The sequence below is a fragment of the Ipomoea nil genome, unplaced genomic scaffold, assembly GCF_001879475.1.
Source record: "Ipomoea nil cultivar Tokyo-kokei standard unplaced genomic scaffold, Asagao_1.1 scaffold1267, whole genome shotgun sequence".
Classification (NCBI taxonomy): domain Eukaryota; kingdom Viridiplantae; phylum Streptophyta; class Magnoliopsida; order Solanales; family Convolvulaceae; genus Ipomoea; species Ipomoea nil.
The window spans coordinates 1-20,411 of NW_017617695.1; the positions used below are offsets into that span (position 1 = coordinate 1).

General features: G+C 36.7%; 1 protein-coding gene across 1 annotated transcript; it reads right to left on the reverse strand.

The window, feature by feature from the left end:
- Nucleotides 1-12,290: 12,290 nt before the first annotated feature.
- Nucleotides 12,291-14,845, reverse strand: LOC109184636 (zinc finger MYM-type protein 1-like). Its single transcript, XM_019334669.1, has 2 exons — nucleotides 13,073-14,845; nucleotides 12,291-13,030 (listed from the first exon to the last, which is right to left on the reverse strand). The coding sequence occupies exons 1-2, from the start codon at nucleotides 14,843-14,845 to the stop codon at nucleotides 12,311-12,313; spliced, it is 2,493 nt and encodes an 830-aa protein (XP_019190214.1). The 3' UTR covers nucleotides 12,291-12,310.
- Between the last annotated feature and the right edge of the window lie 5,566 nt (nucleotides 14,846-20,411).

The window sequence follows — 20,411 nt, forward strand, 5'->3', positions numbered from 1 at the left end:
TTTAATTCTGTTAATGGGGGTTGCTGTTTCAGATGTTACACAACGTGTAATTAAGGCCACGATAAATACTATTAAGTACTCCTCCCTATATAAGAAGGGGTAGAAGGTAGAAACTTTACACACTACGAACAAGTAAAAGAGCTCTACACGAAATTAGTTTTCAAGCTTCAAAACCTTCTACTTCTACTCCTTTCTTTAGCCTAACTGTGTTCAAGGCTGTTGCTCTAGTTCGCCGGGTTCGTTCGTTTGGGTGCTCAAACGTCGAACCGTAGCGCGTTTTATCCTGGGAAACCTAGGCCACGGCGCTCCTAGAACTTTTGGGAGGTGGCAAATAAGGTTTTAAGGAAAGAGTGGTCTCTTGACTCACTAAAAACCCTTACCCAAACACGAGCCATCATTTCCTTCTTTCGGTTTTGGATTATGCTTCTAAGCAAAAATCCTCCTTTTATGTTATAGTTTGGTTGGAATTATAATATGTGTATTATAAATTCCTTTTGGTTGATATATATTGGTATATCTTTTTCGTAGATATACATATATATACATAACCGTTGGATCCGTTATATATATATATATATATATATATATATATATATTTGTGTGTGTATATATGTATTTCGGATAAATATCAAATAATTTTATATACTTGTGTGTGTATATATAAATATTATTTTACGATATTAAAACGATTTTGGTTCATTATCTCCAACAATCTTAAAACCTTATTTATTTTGATAATGAACAAGTCGATGGATTCCAAAAGTGTTGGATCCGTGAATGTTGCCGGAGGTGCACATTCAAATGGTCGGAAAGGCAACGAAGTTGCACATTCCGTGATGCCAGTTGATGGCAGCAACGTTGGAAATGTTATTTCCATGGTAGTTGCAAAGACACACGATGATGCTCCGGAGAACTTTGGTTCACGAACCGGTAGACCTGTGGCTGGTGACACACAATTGGTACCTATTGTGTTGTCTAGTGGATCGGCTAAAAGCCATGAAGGATCCTATGATGGTGTAATGACTACATGGTCCGAGGACTATGGTAGTGTTACAAATGACTTCAACTGTAATCAAAGGAAACTTAAGCGGAAGCTTAGCTTTCAAGAAGATTACGAGAAGAAGGAAAAATGCCACTATGAAGCGAACCGTCATCCTGGTGAGAAGGTTGAGGACAACTTCGCTATGTTTTAAAACATGTGGATGGTTGGACGAGTGAGTCACAACCATAGGTACCCCCGATGTGCCCTATGGACCACCCTTTGTGGAGTGGACGGTTGAGAATGGAACAAAGCACACGGGTTTGAAGGATCACTACGAGATAGGAAATAAGGAAATATGTTTCCAATGTAGTTTTTCCTATTTATATATTTTAATAAATGTTGTAGTATCCTTGGAATATTTTTATTTGAATAAAAAAAAATATAATTGTTCCATTGAGTTGAATTTGGTACATACGAATATTTGTTAGAATAATGTCAAATGTATGAAATAATTCAATATGGGTGCGTGGTGCATCACGGAGCATTATGTGGAAAATGCTAAAAACGGCTTAACGGCTGGAACGAAATGTAACAAGCGTGTTACATGTTGAAATCCCGTAACGAACTTCGGTTCTAGTTCATGTAGAACGTACGGATTTCAAGGATCAATTTGTCAAAAAATTGGATAACAATATAATCGTGAGCGTCACAGCTCAAGTGTTGAATATTTTATATAATATTCTAAGAACGATTATATGAGTTTGATTCAACTAGTTGGAAAATTTGGTTGATTTGTTCTCGTTAATTTGTGTTATAATTAACTTGATCAATAAAATTCCAAATTATACTAGTATATTTAATTTGAGACAAATTGTGTTTTGGTGAATAGGGCTTTTGTAGCACTAATGGAAAGTGTTATTTGGCACTTTGAAGTGCAAATTACAACACTGTAACAGTGCTATTAAGCACTAGGTAGAGTGCTTAATTAGGCACTTTCGGCCACTTGGTGGCTGCACCTTTATGTGTTGGAAACTTAAGCATTTGGTGGCTTTGGTAAAGGCAATAAAGATGTTAGATTATGATTGGTTCTAATGCTAATTTACTTGTCTTAAACCTTTCGTATGTGGCTAATTAAATTTAGCATTGCAAAAAGTGTTATGTGATTAGCACGAAAGGAAGATTGGTTAATTGTGGAATTAATTGGAAATCCTAGTGCTAAGTAGCACTGAAATTATAAATTAAGCAACCGAAGATTGCTATGAGTTTATAATTTAAAGCAATAGGGATTGGCTTTGGAATCGGTGCGTTAGTTTGGCAACAATGATTCGTGCTTTGTGTAGCATGTTTCGTGCTTCACTACTAAGCACTGATTCGTGCTTTAACTTCGGAAGCACTGATTCAGGTTTGTGGCCTTTCGGTCAAAACCGAATGGATTCGTGAGGGCTAATCTGTTAGCATCTACGAGATGTGTTAGCGTGTAACACATGTTTATTCTTTAAAGAATAAAAAGAGAAAAACCAAATTAATCGTGGATTAATGCGGTTATGAACGATCGATGTGGTGAACGTGAAACACCTATTGGTGATTTCGGCGCAAGCGATGGTATTGTACTCGAGAGTACGGTACGGTATTCACCTCAATCGAACGTTTTTGCCGAACATAAATATCAAGACGTTGATATGTTCGGGTCTACCTCAAAGTTTGTGAGGCGAGACAATTCTTTGGACAAGTGAGTACCTTTTAAATAAGGTCACCCGCATGAAATTCTTACGAATTGTGGGTACGTAGGAAGTTTCCTACTAATGCCTGAAATGTGGGGGTGTCTTACCAAAGTTGTGTATTGGTTCTTACTACACGAGTCCAAGAGTTTGGATGTACATAAGAACACGAAAGATTGATTCAAGAAAGTCATCGTTCTTGGAAGATGTATTTTTGTGAAGGATCAATAAAGGACCTAGCACGTTGAAAGGAACTTTCGGCGTAGCTATGGTTGAAGGGTGTGAAAAAGAACCCGAGCTCAAAGCTGGACGTAGCAAGAGAGCTAGGATTGAAAAATCCTTTGGTCCAGATTTTCTGACGTACATGTTAGAGTGTGATGCGCACAATCTAACTTGTTTACTAGAAAATAAATTGGATTTTCTGACATGGTTGTTAGAAAACGAGCCTCGAACGTATGTAGAAGTGTTGACTTCTACAGATGGACCAACCCGAGAGAGGCTACCGAGAGTGAAGTAGATTCTATCTTAAAAGAATCATACTTGGAACTGGTTGTTCTTCCTCCAGGTTGTAAAACCTCGGGATCCTAAGTGGATCACTAGTCGGAAGATAAAACTGGTTGGTTATATTGGAGTAAAATGGCCGGGCTTGTAATTTTAGATTACATGCGACGCTAGTGCCACAATTACTTCAATATATATTCTCTTGTGATGAGAACGAAATTCATTAGGATGATACTTCCAAGAGCTGTTTAGCGAGACTTGGAAGTTTATCGAAATGGATGTATCGCTTTCTTAATAGACATGGAACAACCCGAGGGTTTTGTGGTTCCACGCTAGGGAAAGAAAATGTGTAATTGGTGAGATCATTGTATGGTTTGAAACAATTGCCTTAGTATTTGGCATGTAGGTTTTGATCATACAATGATGTGTCACGAGTTTAGTATAAACAAATGTGATAAATGTCTACGTAATGCGTACGATAGACGAGGCTATCACTATTTGTCTATACACGATAAACTCAACGTGGGTAGTAACAATCAAATGATCAATTCTACCTTGAACATGTTAAATTTGATATTTGACATGGGGTTGGCAGATTTAATCTTTGAGATTAAAATTGTGAGAAGACCGTATGGTCTCGTGTTAAGCCAATTTCATTGTGTTGATTAAATCCTTGCAAAGGATGTTAATCAAGTGGCTTGGACACCGTTAGATACTAACGTACAACTAGCCAATAATCACGAGTATTGTACTTCTCATGGAGAATACATTCAGATTATTGGTAGTTTAATTGTATCAAATGGGTTGTACTAAGCCAGATATTGCCTTTGCGGTTAACGAACTTGGTAGACATCTGAGTAACCCTAGTGATGCGCACTAGAAGGCAATAGTGAGAGTTATGGGATACTTGAGGTATGCTCGTGACCTTGGACTGCACTAAGTGAGATATCTAGCTGTACTTGGAAAATATAGCACGGATATCAAAGGATACTAAGTCCATTAAAGGCTACGTCCTTACGTAGGCCAGTGCAGTCGGTTGGATGGAAATTCTCGAAATGATTTGTGATAGCTAAGATCCGACGGGATCAAAGCTGAGAGCCTTACACTCGTGTCGCGAGCGAGTAGGCCGAATGGCTATGCCATTATTTCGAGAATGTTCCTAGTGGTGAACTCGTACCTCCAATTTGTGTGCATTGCGATAGTCAAGCCAAAATTGGTTAAGTACAGAGTTAAATGTGGAATGGTAAGTCTAGACTTATAAGTCGTAGATATAATACCATTAAACAATTTCTCACAACGGGGGTTATCTCTATTGACTATGTGATGTCAAAAGATAACGTAGCGGCCGCTAACTCGCTAACCCGAGGGTAAGCAAATGGTTGTTGAGAAGTTGGAACGAGGAATGGGTCTAAAGCCCTTGGACTAAGAGTTCTATAGTGGATACCCAACCTAGCTAGCACCTAGGTTCAATGGGACAACTAAATTATGGAACGGAGCGTGTCACTGTGGGGGTCTCGGACTCCCTACCACTCCTCGTTAGAAACAGTGACTCCCGCACGAGGCTAGCATGTTTATGCTTTAATGATTCTTGAGTATGCGGGATACTCGAGAAAGAATCACCTATGTAAGAGAGAAGTGAGGGTCGCTTCAAAGGAGAATTGTTGGGCACAATTCTTTAGAAACTCTCGCAGAACCAGGAACGGTGACCCACGACCAAAATGGGCACACTCATGAGAACAGAGCATGGTTGGGAGGTTCCTGTGTGAGATATGTCATCGTCTACACAAACGGCAGTCGGTTCAAAGACATCGCGTTCTACCGAACAGCCAGTAGAGTAAACATTTCTTCAAAAGGGAAGGTTCAAAGGGTATAGTGACTCCCTACCTATCCTATGCAGGGATCGACCATTTGAACACAGTTGTTTCCGATTTCAAAATACCCCGAAAATCAATTTTTCATTCATGTGGGGGATTGTTGGAAAAATAGCATTAAAATGGCATAAAATGACATGTTAAGTGGCTATTTTGTGGTACAATTATCAGTGTTGTCCACTTCCGATTTGGATCGGGTGAAAGTGGATTCGGATTCTTCGTAGTGAGACGAAGAGATTGATATATTGTACGCTCAAAACGGATAATGGGTGAATGAGATATTGATTCTCAAAGTAGACCCATTGAGTTGGAAAAATGAAGGGAAAAAGTGAGCTTTTGTCCCACATTGATTTGGAAAGAGGATTTCACCCCCCTTTTATATAAGAGCTTTTTTAGAGCTTGTAGAATTGTATAGCATAGAGGCTCTCTCGCGCGGGGGGGGGGGGGGGGGGTGCAAATCAAATTCCAACTACAGATGACTTCGGAAAGGCTTGATTCAAGCCCGAGCTCGTGTGCGCCGGCACCTACGGGCACGAATGTCGTCCGGAAATTGGCTGGCCTTGCGGGCTAAGTTTTATGCCAACTTTCGGTATCATATTTTCCAACACAATAGCCACTTGGGTTCGGCCTGGACCGACTGAACCATGGTTTCGGCCTTGGGAGACCGAAACAGAACGCGGCCTGGACCGACTGAACCATGGTTTCGGCCTTGGGAGACCGAAACAGAACGCAGCAATGTTTCGGCCTTGGGCCGAAACTTGGTGAAGCTGAAAGTTTCGGCCTGGGGCCGAAATTTGGTGAGGCTGAAGGCCAACAGTCCATTAACTCCAGTTTTGAATTGTGAATTTAATTCTGTTAATGGGGGTTGCTATTTCAGATGTTACACAACGTGTAATTAAGGTCATGATAAATGCTATTAAGTACTCCTCCCCTATATAAGAAGGGGTAGAAGGTAGAAGCTTTACACACTACGAACAAGTAAAAGTGCTCTACACGAAATTAGTTTTCAAGCTTCAAAACCTTCTACTTCTACTCCTTTCTTTAGCCTAACTGTGTTCAAGGCTGTTGCTCTAGTTCGCCGGGTTCGTTCATTTAGGTGCTCAAACGTCGAACCGTAGTGCGTTTTATCCTAGGAAACCTAGGCCACGGCGCTCCTAGCACTTTTGGGAGGTGGCAAATAAGGTTTTAAGGAAAGAGTGGTCTCTTGACTCACGCTAAAAACCCTTACCCAAACACGAGCCATCATTTCCTTCTTTCGGTTTTGGATTATGCTTCTAAGCAAAAATCCTCCTTTTATGTTATAGTTTGGTTGGAATTATAATATGTGTATTATAAATTCCTTTTGGTTGATATATATTGGTATATCTTTTTCGTAGATATACATATATATACATAACCGTTGGATCCGTTATATATATATATATATATATATATATATATATATATATATATATATATATATATATATATATATATATATATATATTTGTGTGTGCATATATGTATTTCGGATAAATATCAAATAATATTTTATATACTTGTGTGTGTATATATAAATATTATTTTACGATATTAAAACGATTTTGGTTCATTATCTCCAACAGTAAATGTATGTACTTGATGGACCTTGATTGCACGATATGGTTTATGGGGCCTTAATCTCCAAGGTACTGATGTGGTCCTCGTATGGCCATGATTGAGATTAGTGGTTTGTTATTTGAGCTTTGCTCATGAGATTGATGGTTTTGTGTTATGATATTGAATGGTACCCTCGTGTACTGAGAGATCGGTGGAAATGTTGGCTGTGTTGGCGTGGGGGGAGGGGGGGGGGGGGGGCAAGGCCCTCGGAAGTACAGGGTGGCACTAGGAGGTAAAGGTTGGAACGGTAATAACGTCGGGGGTAGCTATAAAGTTGGAACTTGGAATTGTGTTCATGTGACATGTAGTTGTCACTATGGCATGTTGTTGCCAATGTGTGTATGTGTTTCTTTGCTATTGAGCATGTCGTGATGTATTCTACTTTGTGATTAGTAGAATACATCTCGAGTTGTATTGTACTGGTTGTATTCTTGTCTTGTTGTTGTCTTGGGATGTTGCTTTCCTTTGTTCCTTTGAGAGTGAAATTGAGTCTTTGCAGTTGACTTTCCTCTATGACTTTTGAACTGATATATACTGTATTCCGTTTCGAAAATGGTTTTGATTTATACTATCTATATATGCTATTTAACGTGTATTGATGGGTTACCAGCAATATTCGCTAACCGGGCGTCGTCCCCTTTCTTTATGTTGCTTTACAGGTCTTGAGTAGCTTTGGAGTGCGCGCTAGCTGTTGTTGGATAGTGTAGCTCCGTTAACTATTTTAGTTAGAGTTCTGGGCCTGTGAGCCATGGAATGTTATGATCATGACTTGTATGTTCGTTTAGATTTAGCCTGTGCACCTATAGATGTATAGGTGTGGCATGACATCTCCCGTATTTTGTCTTTTGCTTCCGCGTTACTTTAATCTTGATGAGTAGACTTTGTCTCTTTACTAAGCTTTAAATGTTTTTGAGAATTGTGAAAATCGGGGGTGTTACATAAGGCACATCGTGCTTGTTTAACATTGTGCTTGTTGAGACACCGTGCTCCTTGGGCATATCTTGCTTGTTGACATTGTGCTTGTTAAGACATCGTGCTCCTTGGGCACATCTTGCTTGTTGACATCGTTCTTGTTAAGACATCTTGCTCCTTGGGCACATCTTGCTTGTTGACATTGTGCTTGTTCGAATTCTTGACTTGTAAAAAATAAGTCCTTAGGGGGAATAAATATCGGGTGTGATCGTTATGAGTAAAAACTTCTACCATTTCGCTGTTATGCTCATCCGATCATTTGTTATAACGCCATTGTTTAATACTTCTTTCCCGAATGAATACTTGTAGGACCAAAATTAATTCTCTAAATTAATTTTGTTCTTCCTGTGGTAGATTTTCCTTTGACTTGATATTCTGGATTATGATGCTTGTACTAGAGACCTAAATTCTAAGGGGATCTAAAGTACATTTGGCTCATCAAAACTTTATTACAAAAATATTCCTATCAATTTCCCCCTTTTTGATGACGCCAAAACCTATACTCAGTCATTTGGCTTGTCTTTAAAAAAAAATTATTTTTCAAAAGATTTTATTAAACTTGACATAGCCATGATGAGTTTAACAATTGATTTTGACTCTAGGAAAGGTATTTTTAGCAAAAATTTCCTATTCGCATTTTTTGGATTTTTAATGTTAATCAATTTTGCAATTTTTCCAATTATGCGATTTTTACAAGCTAAGCTAAAATTTTACCTTTCAAGACAAATTAAAATAGCAATAGATAAAATACTATAAGCATCATAATCAGCTAATTTGAGCAAAATATCATAGGAAATTGTTTATGTTCATACTCCAAGTTTGTAGACCAAACAAAAATATTGTGACATCAATTACAAATAACTTAATTATCTTGTTCCTTCTTCCTTCCAACATGCGATTAACGTAATTTTTAACTTCAAGGAAATTTTCACTAATAGCATAGTCTTTGCATACCTGCCCAAGCACATAGTAATTGAAGGCTTCAATAATGTTGTTTCCGGGCAATATACTTTCTTCATACCATATTATGCACTCTTCTAGACTTCTGTCTTCTTGAAGTTCTACATCATTCACTCTGATGTAGTCTCGAAGCACCATGATCATTAGGGACCTTGCATAGCTCTTGATGCGTCTGAAGTTCTGATTTAAAATCCACATGTTTTGATCACTTGGACCACTCTTCTTCATTCCTTTTGGTAGATCATTCAGATTCACCATCTTTGGCATTTTAACTCTGCCATCTCTTGGTGTGGATTCCAAGTAAAGAGCTACTTTGTTGAACCAGTTGTTGTGTTCATGACTTCCTCCTGCATAAATAATATCACGAAATGATCTATTAGTGGTATTAGCACTGCTAGATCCTCCTGGACTGCTTGCATTACCACCAAACCAATACTAATCCTCATTTTCTTCTTGAAGTCGAATATTTTCAGCTTTCAAGTTACTCATTTCATTTAGAGCATTTTGCAATTTTTGTGCCATTTCTTCCTTTTCAAGGATTAACGTATTATTGTGCTCTTTGATTTGAGTATGAGTGGCCATGACCTTTTGACAATCTTCCATAAGACTTTGAAATGATTATTGAGTCTGGAAAGAATTGTCAACTGAACTAAAGGAACTAAAAGAACTAGAAGATACCTCTTCGTCGGTTTCACACGCCATTAGGCATTCCTCATGTTCGGATGTCTTGCCCACTAGACATAGTAGCGCCGTATCTTCTTGTGATGAATCACTCTCATCACTAGATGATTCTTCGGATTCACTTGCTTCTAGCGGATCGCTTATTAGAGCCTTCCGTTTGTCATTTTTGAATTCCTTCTCTTTTGGATTTGTATTCCACCTGTGGAGAGTTAGAAGTATTCAAATTTTTGTTCGCCTTGGGGTGTGGACATTCGGCCATAAAGTGTCCAGGCTTTGTACAGTTGTAACAGACATTTGTGTTTTATTCGGTAGATTCTCTTCTTGATCTTCTATTCTCTCGAAAAACATTTCCTTGTGGTGATCCTTTGTTCTTTCGCATGAACTTCTTGAATTTCCTAACAAATAAGGAAAATTGTTCGTTAGATAAAAAATCATTATTTCCTACAGACCTTGATGTGGATGGTTGTTCGGCCATCAGTGCGGATGTTCGTTCATCGCGTTCTTCTTCGACTCGTGTCTTCATTTCGAACTTATACGCCTTAAGATCACTAAAGAGTTTATCCGTAGATAATGTCCTTAGATCTCTATGGTCGCGCATTGCGGTCACCTTCATATCCCAACTTGTAGGTAGTCCGCGTAACACTTTGAGCGATATTTCCTTCTGGGTAATGGTCTTTCCCAGATCCATGATTTCTCCAAGGATTTTGATTAATCGAGCTTCCATGCCGGTGATGCTTTCATTCGGTAGCATTTTGAAATCTTCGAACCTCTTTATGGCGATGGTTAGTTTGTTGTCTTTTTCTTGTTCGTCGCCTTCACCGATACGATAAGTGTATCCCATATTTCTTTTGCTGTGGTACACTTTCGAATCTTTGGGAATATGGTGTCATCTACGGCCTTGAACAAAATATCTTTGGCTATGTTGTCCAAATTATTTCGTCCTCTATCTTCACTTGTCCACTCCATTTTTGGCTTTGGAACATATTTTGGAGCATTTGGAGTTAGTGCCGCGGCGGTGTTAACTTCCATGATTTGGATAGGACCATTTGTGATGACTTCCCACATTTCGTCATTTAGAGCAGATAAGTGCACCTGCATTCGAATTTTCCAATCATCAAATTTGTTAAGTGAGAAAAGCAGATTTTGAGCGAGAACCATATCTCTCTTCATCTTGAAGATTTTGAGATCTATCTATCCGTCAAAATTGACTCAAATAGACAACTGCTCTGATAACACTTGTTGGTCCCGAAAGGGTGGCGAGAAGTCTAGAGGGGGGGGGGGGGGTGAATAGACTTCCCTAACTTTTTCAACTATCTTCAAAAACACACAAGGCAAATAACACTTTGGTAATTTCAACTCAAAGTAACAAGCATCAACAAGATAAACAACTTAGAGTGTGCAGTGGAATATATAACGGTAAAGTGTTATGCTTAATTGTGCAGTGCTCAAAGAGAGATTCTAAACATGCAACACGTTAGAAACACTTGATATAGCTCAAAGATGATGTACGTAAAGTTTGGCTTGCATGCAAACGTGGGAACTATCAAACCCAGACAGATAAAGATATGCGATAAATCGTAATTGGGTTAGTTCGCAGTTAGAATAAGCATGCATAAAATATATGAGCAGTAAGTAAATAGAGAGAGAGAGATTTTTAGTGGTTCGGAGATGGTGTAATTCTCCTACTCCACTCTTCTCCTTTCACTTCAAGGAGGAAATTCACTATTCTTCGATCACCCAGATACAATAGTGAATAAGTGTCCACCGACACTTCTCCGAGAGCTTCGCATAAAGCTACACTCCTCCAAGGTTTTTCGCAAGATCCTCTTGTTACTCCGCCTTCCCGAGTACTTCGCACCAAGCTGTACTCCTACACCACGAGAACTACGCACAAAGCTACGCTCTCACGGGGTTTTCACAAGCTCCTCTTGTTACTCTGCCCTTTACACCGAGTGTTACGCACAAAGCTACACTCAACCAGGGTTTTTCACTCTCTCTAGTTACTCCGCCCTCTTTCTACACTCAGTAGAGAAGTTTACAAAGAGATAAAAGTTTTCTCTCACTCAGACTTGAATTCTATCGTATATAGCTCAATATATTGCTTCTTGGTTGATTTCAATATTGCTTGCTTTTCTCTTGCTTGTATATCTTAATTTTTCAGCCGTTGTTCAAGTTTTGAATTCGTATTTTTCTTCAAGTCTGCTTGGGCAATTTATAGCCAATGAAAGCTATTTGCCCGTTGATCAACTTTCGATCTCGATCGTCCATCTTCGTATGTAGTTGATCAAAATAAAATTGTCAACTTGATCTGAAATATTAGGTAGAAGTCTTTTTGCCTTTTGTCAGATGATTTGAATATTTTGCTCGTTGCCGTGTCTTGAATTTTGTAGCCTTCAGAATTTGAATAAGATCGGCGCGGCAAGCTTGACATTTCTTGTCATTCATAAATGTTCTGACATATCATGTTGATCAAATAATTTATCTGCTGATTCTTGCTTGAGTATGAAGCAATATCTCCGTGAATCAGCCTCCTTCGAGCGTCTCCGGTTCCACCGTAAAAATTGATGTTCAGATGAAAATATATCAGTTTTGATTTCCTTATGTAAACACTTCATAGTGAGATGCTATGTTTCGATTTTTTTACTCGGTCCACCATACTTGGTGTGTTTCTTCTCCAATACGGCTTGCTTAGTCTCCCATACGGTGCTACTTAGTCACTTAAGACCATTTGGCATAGCTTACACGCGTATCATCCAAATCTTCTAGCATGGTTCTTGGCAGTGCCGTTTTTTAGTTTTTTGTGGCCCTGTGCTCCTAAATAAATGAGGCCCTACGGTCTCTATCAAAAGTATAAGCGCAATATTTAAAATCAATATCGTTAAATATATGATTTTTATTTATATATGATTTTCAATATAAAGAAGAAAAATTCAAACAACTTTATTTATTATAAATAAAATTCTAACATAATGCAAATTAGAGATCTTTTATTTAAAAACAGATGTTCTTCTAGCATTCTTTGATGCAAATTCATCAATCAACTCTTCATAATCTACTTTATCCAAAAGATCATTTTCAATAGATATCATTGCTAATCCGTTAAGCCGTTCTTGTGACATTGTAGAGCGTAAGTAGGACTTCAACAATTTCAACTTGGAAAAACTTCTTTCTGCAGATGCAACAGTAACAGGAATAGTTAATAAAATTCTGTATGCAATAACTGCATTAGGATAACAATCAAACAATTCCAAATCTTTCAAAATTTCAATGGGTCCTAGTTTTTCATTAACATACAACTCTCTTCTTAGTTTTAACTCCACATACAACTCATCTCCATTAATATCCGAATGTCCATTATGCTTAAGAGAATTTTCAAGACGACTACAGGAAGACTTCAAACTCATATCATCTAAAGAACTTAACCTGTCAGAATTAAACAAGAAACCAAATATTTTCTCATACTCTTGAAATTGCTCAAACCTACTTTTAAGAGAAACAACAGCTTGATCAACAATGAAAAAAAAATAATTAACTCTAAATGAATCTTCTGCAGATAATGAAACTTCTAATGATGCATTTGAATTTTCATCGAATTGTTTTTTTCTACGGATTTCACGTCTCTTAGGAAAAACGGGGTCTATATCCATTTTAATAGCAATTTCCTTAGCAGAATCCAAGGCATCATTAAAACCACTTTCTCTATATTTCTCAAAAAAAGAAATCAATTCCTCAATTTTTTCGAAAGCAACATCAATAAGCATGTCTTTGGATTGCAAGTACTTGCTAACAAAATTAATACGATACAATATATGAAACCATATTACTATAGCCACCAAAAATTCAAAATCACCAAGTTCATTTGTTGCTAGAGATTTAGCTTCACTTCTTACTAAGGAATCACTATCAACATCTGCAACTTGGAGTAAAGCCTCTCGTATTTCTACCATTTGAAATCTTATGGCTTGAACACTCTCAACACGACTCTCCCAACGAGTGGAAGATAATGACTTAAGAGTTAAACCATGTACATTATCTTTCAAAATACCCCATCTCTTGGTAGATTTTGCAAAAATTGTATATATACGTTGTATGACTCCAAAAAAATCTTTTGCTTTACTACAAGCATTTGCCATATCACATAAAACTAAATTAAGACTATGACAACCACATGGAGTATAAAAAGCTCTAGGATTTTCATCTAAAAGTCTTTTTTGCACACCTTGATGTTTACCCTTCATATTTGACCCATTATCATAACCTTGTCCACGTATATCAAAAATATTAAGATTAAGAAGATGCAATTCATTTTGCAAAGTACTAAAAAGACCTAGTCCAGTTGAATCATTCACATTCAAAAATCCTAAAAAAGACTCCTCAATATTAACTTGATGTGTAGAGACATCAACATATCTTATTATTAATGACATTTGTTCATTGTGGCTAATATCAGGAGTACAATCAAGTATTACAGAAAAGTATTTTGCTTGCTTTATTTTTTTTAATATTTCAGATTTCATCGAGGAAGCAAGCAAAGATATTAATTCATTTTGAATGCTATGACCAAGATAATGAAAGTAAATTTCTTCATTTTTAATACGCCTAACATGTTCTTGGATAATAGGGTCAAATTCGGCCACCATCTCAACTAAGCCTAAAAAATTTCCATTGCCATTTTGATACAATTTTTCATTAGTACCCCGAAAGGCTAAATTACGTTTGCCAAGAAACTTAACAAAAGAAATAATTCTTAACAAAACTCTTTTCCAATGATCTTTCTCCTTTTTAATTAATCCTTGAGCAACTTTGTCAATGGTTTGATTTTTCTTAAACCTTTGACGCAAATCATACCAAGTCGTCATATTTTTAATATGCTCCATACATGTCTCATGTTCTCTAAGTCTTTCACCAATATGAGCCCAATCATTGAAACCTTCATTTGTTAATTGACCTCTACCAATACCATTTTTAAAGATTTTGCAACAAAAACAAAAAACTCTATCAAGCTCTTTTGAGTAAACTAACCATTCTCTATCACATTTTTCGCCATTTGATAAGACCCTAGTATACAAATTTGCATTAAATTGCCTAGAAAACTTATCTTTAGGACCTTTTACAATAGAATTATCTCTCTTAGGACCATTGATTACTAATAAATCAATCATTTTCGAATCAAGTCCATCCCAATTTCTTGGATCAAAAATATCACAATTGTTAGTTTCATATAAAGCATCTGCATCATCATCATTGTTGGGTGAATTATTCATTTTTTCATTCTCTACTTGATCAATATTTTCAATATTAATATGCACATTGTTACCATTTTCAACATTAGTATCATGATTATCCACATTGTTTTCATTATCAACATCAACACCAACATTTGGATTTTCAGAAAAAATTTGTGGTGTTTTAATTATAAACTTATCTAATGCTCCTCTTTGTAATTGTTGTAACTCTTCATTTTTTTTTTGTTTCTTACGTTTTTCATAACCAGATTCATATTTCCTAATGCCGGGAGCCATAATATGCAATTCACAGATTCAGCAATTGAAATCAAAGTTATCAAACAACAATATTCTAACAAAGAGGCAAGGAGCAATCACATTACACATATAACATATAAAATTAAAAATTAAAAATTTAAAGTTAAAAAGGATTGAAACAACCTGATTGAAAAGTCCTTATTTTTTGTTTATTGTCTTGGTCGGTTACTGCCTTACTGCCGTCACGCCGACCAGCACAGCAGCACTCCCGCCTCTCCCCGTCTCCCGGTAACAAGCCAACACCGAGTACACCGCCACAGAATCTATAATATCTACAACAAGACTTGCAAAAAGTGCCAAAATGCATAATAAATTTGATTAAAACAATTTTTCAAAAAAAAAATGATTAAAACAATTTTTCAAAAAAAAAATTGATTAAAACAAAACGCAGAATAAATTTATTATGATTGCTGAGTTGCTTACCAGTGAGTCAGTGACCAGAAGGGGCAGAACCGCATAAGGAAGAAGGCAAGAAGCCAGAACTCCAGAGTCCAGAGTCCAGAAAAGCGCAGAATCCAATAAGTCCAGAGTCCAGAGTTCGTATTGCCTTGCCGGCGTGATAACTATTAACTAATAATGATATATATGATTTAAAAACAAAGATGCAAATAAGGAGGAAACGCCCAGGTTTAAGATTGAAGACTTCACCGCTTCCAGTCTTCCCGATTCCGTATTTCCGTGAATCCGTGCAGAATTGTCGAAGAAGACTAGAAGAATAAGAAGAGTAGAAGACTAAGATGAAATTCGTGGAGTGTGCAGCCTTTGCCGGAAACGCAGAAGTGTGGACGTCGAAGAAGACTAGAAGAGTAGAAGACTAAGATGAATTGAACTCTGAATCTCTGAACTTATTCCTCTCAATCCTCTACGGCCCTGCCAATCATGAATCGGCAAAGAAGACAAAGAAACATCGGGAAACAACATTATTGATTACTCAATTAATTCTTTCATAAATTTTAATTAACGTTGGAGAAAACTGATCGGTTTAATTGTAAAAAAAAAAAAAAAAATTTGTTTAATTAACGGAGAAAACTGATCAGTTTATTCCTCAGAATTTTTTTTTTTAATTTGTGAGGTATATTAGGTATACTACTATACTGGGCCTCTAAAATTTGGGGGCCCTCTAAAACTGGGGGCCCTGTGCGGTAGCCCAGCTTGCACAGCCCCAAATCCGGCCCTGGTTCTTGGTGACTTATCCGCATCATAATTGTGTTAAGCCATAATCCCGCTTAACTTCTTCAAATAAATTATGATGTTCCAGACTTGTACATGGGTTGCATGATATGGGTGCACCATACTATGTAGACCTAAACTGACTCAAATAGAATAAAAGTGGGGACTACTTGATTTTTCAAAAATACATTCGGCTCATCAAAATTCACAATTTATTCCGAAGAATAAGTATTTACAAATAAGAGTATTATACGATGGATTCGACACTCAACTTTGAAAATTAAAATAGTATAGGATTTTATTAAGAACTTGACATTTTCGTAACAAATTTGCAACGTGTAAAGTTTGCAAACTACATACGAATTGGAGATGCGAGTTATCGATACCCGTACCTCTCGCATGCGAAGCGAGCGCTCTACCATATGAGCTACATCCCCATAATTAATAATGTTTTTTTTTTTAAATATCCCTAATCTATAAAGCAAAAAGAATTTCAAATTTTAAAAAATTATACAATTTGATTATACACTCGGCATTTTTGAAACAAATTTGCACTACTGTAAAGCTTGCAAATAATATAAACAATTGGAAATGCATGGAAGTCCCTGTAAATCTCACATGCTAAGCGAGAGCTCTACCATCTGAGCTACATGCCCGTAGTGGTAAATATAGTATTAAATGTCTATAGTTTAGAAAACACGATTTGATTTCACACTCGACATTTTTGAACCGTGTATAAAGCTTGCAGGTCACATCGGAATATGAGATGTTTTTGTAACAAATTTGCACTCATGTTAAGCTTTCAAATTACATAGGCAACACTCGACATTTTTGTAACAAATTTGCACTCATGTAAAGCTTTCAAATTATATAGGCAACACTCGACATGCGGTATAAATCCCCGTACCTCTCACATGCAAAGCGAGCACTCTACCATCTGAGCTACATCCCCATAATGCAAATTACTTCATTAAATATCTATAATTTAGAAAAGAAAAAGCATTTAAAAATAAGAGTATTATGCGATTGATTCGACACTCAACTTTGAAAATTAAAATAGTATAGGATTTTATTCAGAACATGACATTTTCGTATCAAATTTGATGCGTGTAATGTTTGCAGACTATATAGGAATTGAAGATGCAGGGCATCTATCCCCGTACATCTCGCATGCAAAGCAAGCGCTCTACCATAAGAGCTACATCCCCATAATAAACAATGGTTTTTTTAAATATCCCTAATCTATAAAGCAAAAATCATTTGAAAATTAAAATCTTATACAATTTGATTAAACACTTGACATTTTTTAAACAAATTTGCACTAGTGTAAAGCATGCAAATAATATAAACAATTGGAAATGCATAGAAGTCCCCGTAACTCTCACATGCTAAGCGAGAGCTCTACCATCGGAGCTACATCCCCGTAGTGGTAAATACTTTATTAAATGTCTATTGTTTAGAAAACAAAAAGCATTTATAATTCATGAAATTATACGATTTGATTTCACACTCGAAATTTTTGAACCGTGTATAGATGGTTTTTTTTAAAAAAAATATCTCTAATATAGAAAGCAAAAAGCATTTGAAAATTATAAAAATTATACAATTTGATTAAACACTTGACATTTTGGAACCGGTGTATAATGCAAATTGCTTCATTAAAATAAAATAGTATAGGATTTTATTCAGACCTCAACATTTTCATAATGAATTTGATGCATGTAATGTCTGTAAACTACATAGGAATTAGAGATGCAGGGTATCGATCACCGTACCTCTCACATGCAAAGCGAGTGCTCTACCATATGAGCTACATCCCCATAATAAAAAATGGTTTTTTTTTTTTTTAAATATCCCTAATGTATAAAGCCAAAAGCATTTGAAATTTTAAAAAATATATATACAATTTGATTATACACTTGATATTTTTAAACAAATTTGCACTAGTGTAAAACTTGCAAATAATATACACAATTGGAAATGCAGGGAAGTCCCCGTAACTCTCACATTCTAAGCGAACGATCTACCATCTGAGCTACATCCTCGTAATGGTAAATACTTTATTAAATATCTATAGTTTAGAAAACATAAAGCATTTATAATTCAAGAATTTCACACTCGACATTGACATTATTTGAGATGTAGGGGATCGATTACCGTATACAATTTGATTCAGCACTCGGCATTTTTGTAACAAATTTACCCTCATGTTAAACTTTCAAATAACATTCTAGACAATTGGAGATGTAGGGTATCAATCCCCGTACCTCTCGCATGCTAAGCGAGCGCTCTACACTCTGAGCTACATCCCCATAATGCAAATTGTTTCATTAACGGCACATTTGGTTCACGGAATGAATTTGGAGTGAATAGGAATGTTATTCCATAGGGAATGGAATAGGTAAGGAATAGAATAGGAATTGTATTCTGTTGTTTGGTTGGCTGAAGGAATAGGCTTTAGTAATTGTATTCTAGTGTTTGGTTGGTTAAAGGAATAGAAATGGAATAAGTTTTAAAGACATAAATACCATTATACAAAATAATAATAATAATAATAATAATAATATTAATATTAATATTAATATTAATATTAATAATAGTAATAATAATAATAATGAATATGATTATGATATACTGAATGTTATATATATATATATATATATATATATATATATATATATATATATATATATATATATATATATAGGAATAAGGGTCAAATAGACCATCGAACTGCACACAATAATGCAATTAGGCCACTGAACTTAAAAAGACTACAATTGAATCCCTAAACTAACCAATTTGAAGCAATTGGTCCAATTTGCAGGTTATTCAGGTTTCTAACAGGTCATCCCAATTTTAAAATATTATTTAATTAAAATAAATTTTTTTAAAAAAAACAGTGTCTCTGCCGGTCTCTGGCCATTGAGACGAATCCATGGCCAAGATTGCGCAAGAGACCACCATCTAATATTCCTGGCGATTTCAGTTAAGACCGATTCGATCTCCTCTCCCCCCACCCGCGGGGTACAATATTGATGTTGGTCGGGGATTTGTTCCCCATGATCCTTTTGACTCGGTATTGATGTTTTGACCTCCCGATGATGGTTTAATTGAGCTTTTTGAGTGTCTTCTTGATGTTTCTTATGTCTAGAATGGTATGTTAGGAATCCATGTAGGATTTGGTGTCTTGAATCGTGCTAAGTGTCTAACTTTGTGATTCGTTGGACTATGATGAGTCTTGTATGTTCTATAGAATTATCTTTGGTTTACCCGTTTGCTAAGCATGCTAGTTTGATGTTGAAATGCTAGCGTGTGCGGTTTGTACTTTCCTATTGAGATTGGCAACTTGTGTTGACCATCGTTGGTGTCAGATCGTAATCCTTTCTTGTTGAGTATGGTTTCATATCTTTGTTGTGATCCATTGATTGATTCCTGTGATGTAAATGTTGGAAAAATAGCATTAAAATGGCATAAAATGACATGTTAAGTGGCTATTTTGTGGTACAATTATCAGTGGGGTCCACTTCCGATTTGGATCGGGTGAAAGTGGATTCGGATTCTTCGTAGTGAGACGAAGAGATTGATATATTGTACGCTCAAAACGGATAATGGGTGAATGAGATATTGATTCTCAAAGTAGACCCATTGAGTTGGAAAATGAAGGGAAAAAGTGAGCTTTTGTCCCACATTGATTTGGAAAGAGGATTTCACCCCCCTTTTATACAAGAGCTTTTTTAGAGCTTGTAGAATTGTATAGCATAGAGGTTCTCTCGTGCGGGGGGGGGGGGGGGGTGGGGGGGGTGCAAATCAAATTCCAACTAGAGATGACTTCGGAAAGGCTTGATTCAAGCCCGAGCTCGTGTGCGCCGGCACCTACGGGCACAAATGTCGTCCGGAAATTGGCTGGCCTTGCGGGCTAAGTTATGCCAACGTTCGGTATCATATTTTCCAACACAATAGCCACTTGGGTTCGGCCTGGACCGACTGAACCATGGTTTCGGCCTTCCGAAACTTTCTGGGGCCGAAATTTGGTGAGGCTGAAGGCCAACAGTCCATTAACTCCATGGTATCATATTTTCCAACACAATAGCCACTTGGGTTCGGCCTGGACCGACTGAACCATGGTTTCGGCCTTCCGAAACTTTGTGGGGCCGAAATTTGGTGAGGCTGAAGGCCAACAGTCCATTAACTCCAGTTTTGAATTATGAATTTAATTCTGTTAATGGGGGTTGCTGTTTCAGATGTTACACAACGTGTAATTATGGCCACGATAAATACTATTAAGTACTCCTCCCCTATATAAGAAGGGGTAGAAGGTAGAAACTTTACACACTACGAACAAGTAAAAGAGCTCTACACGAAATTAGTTTTC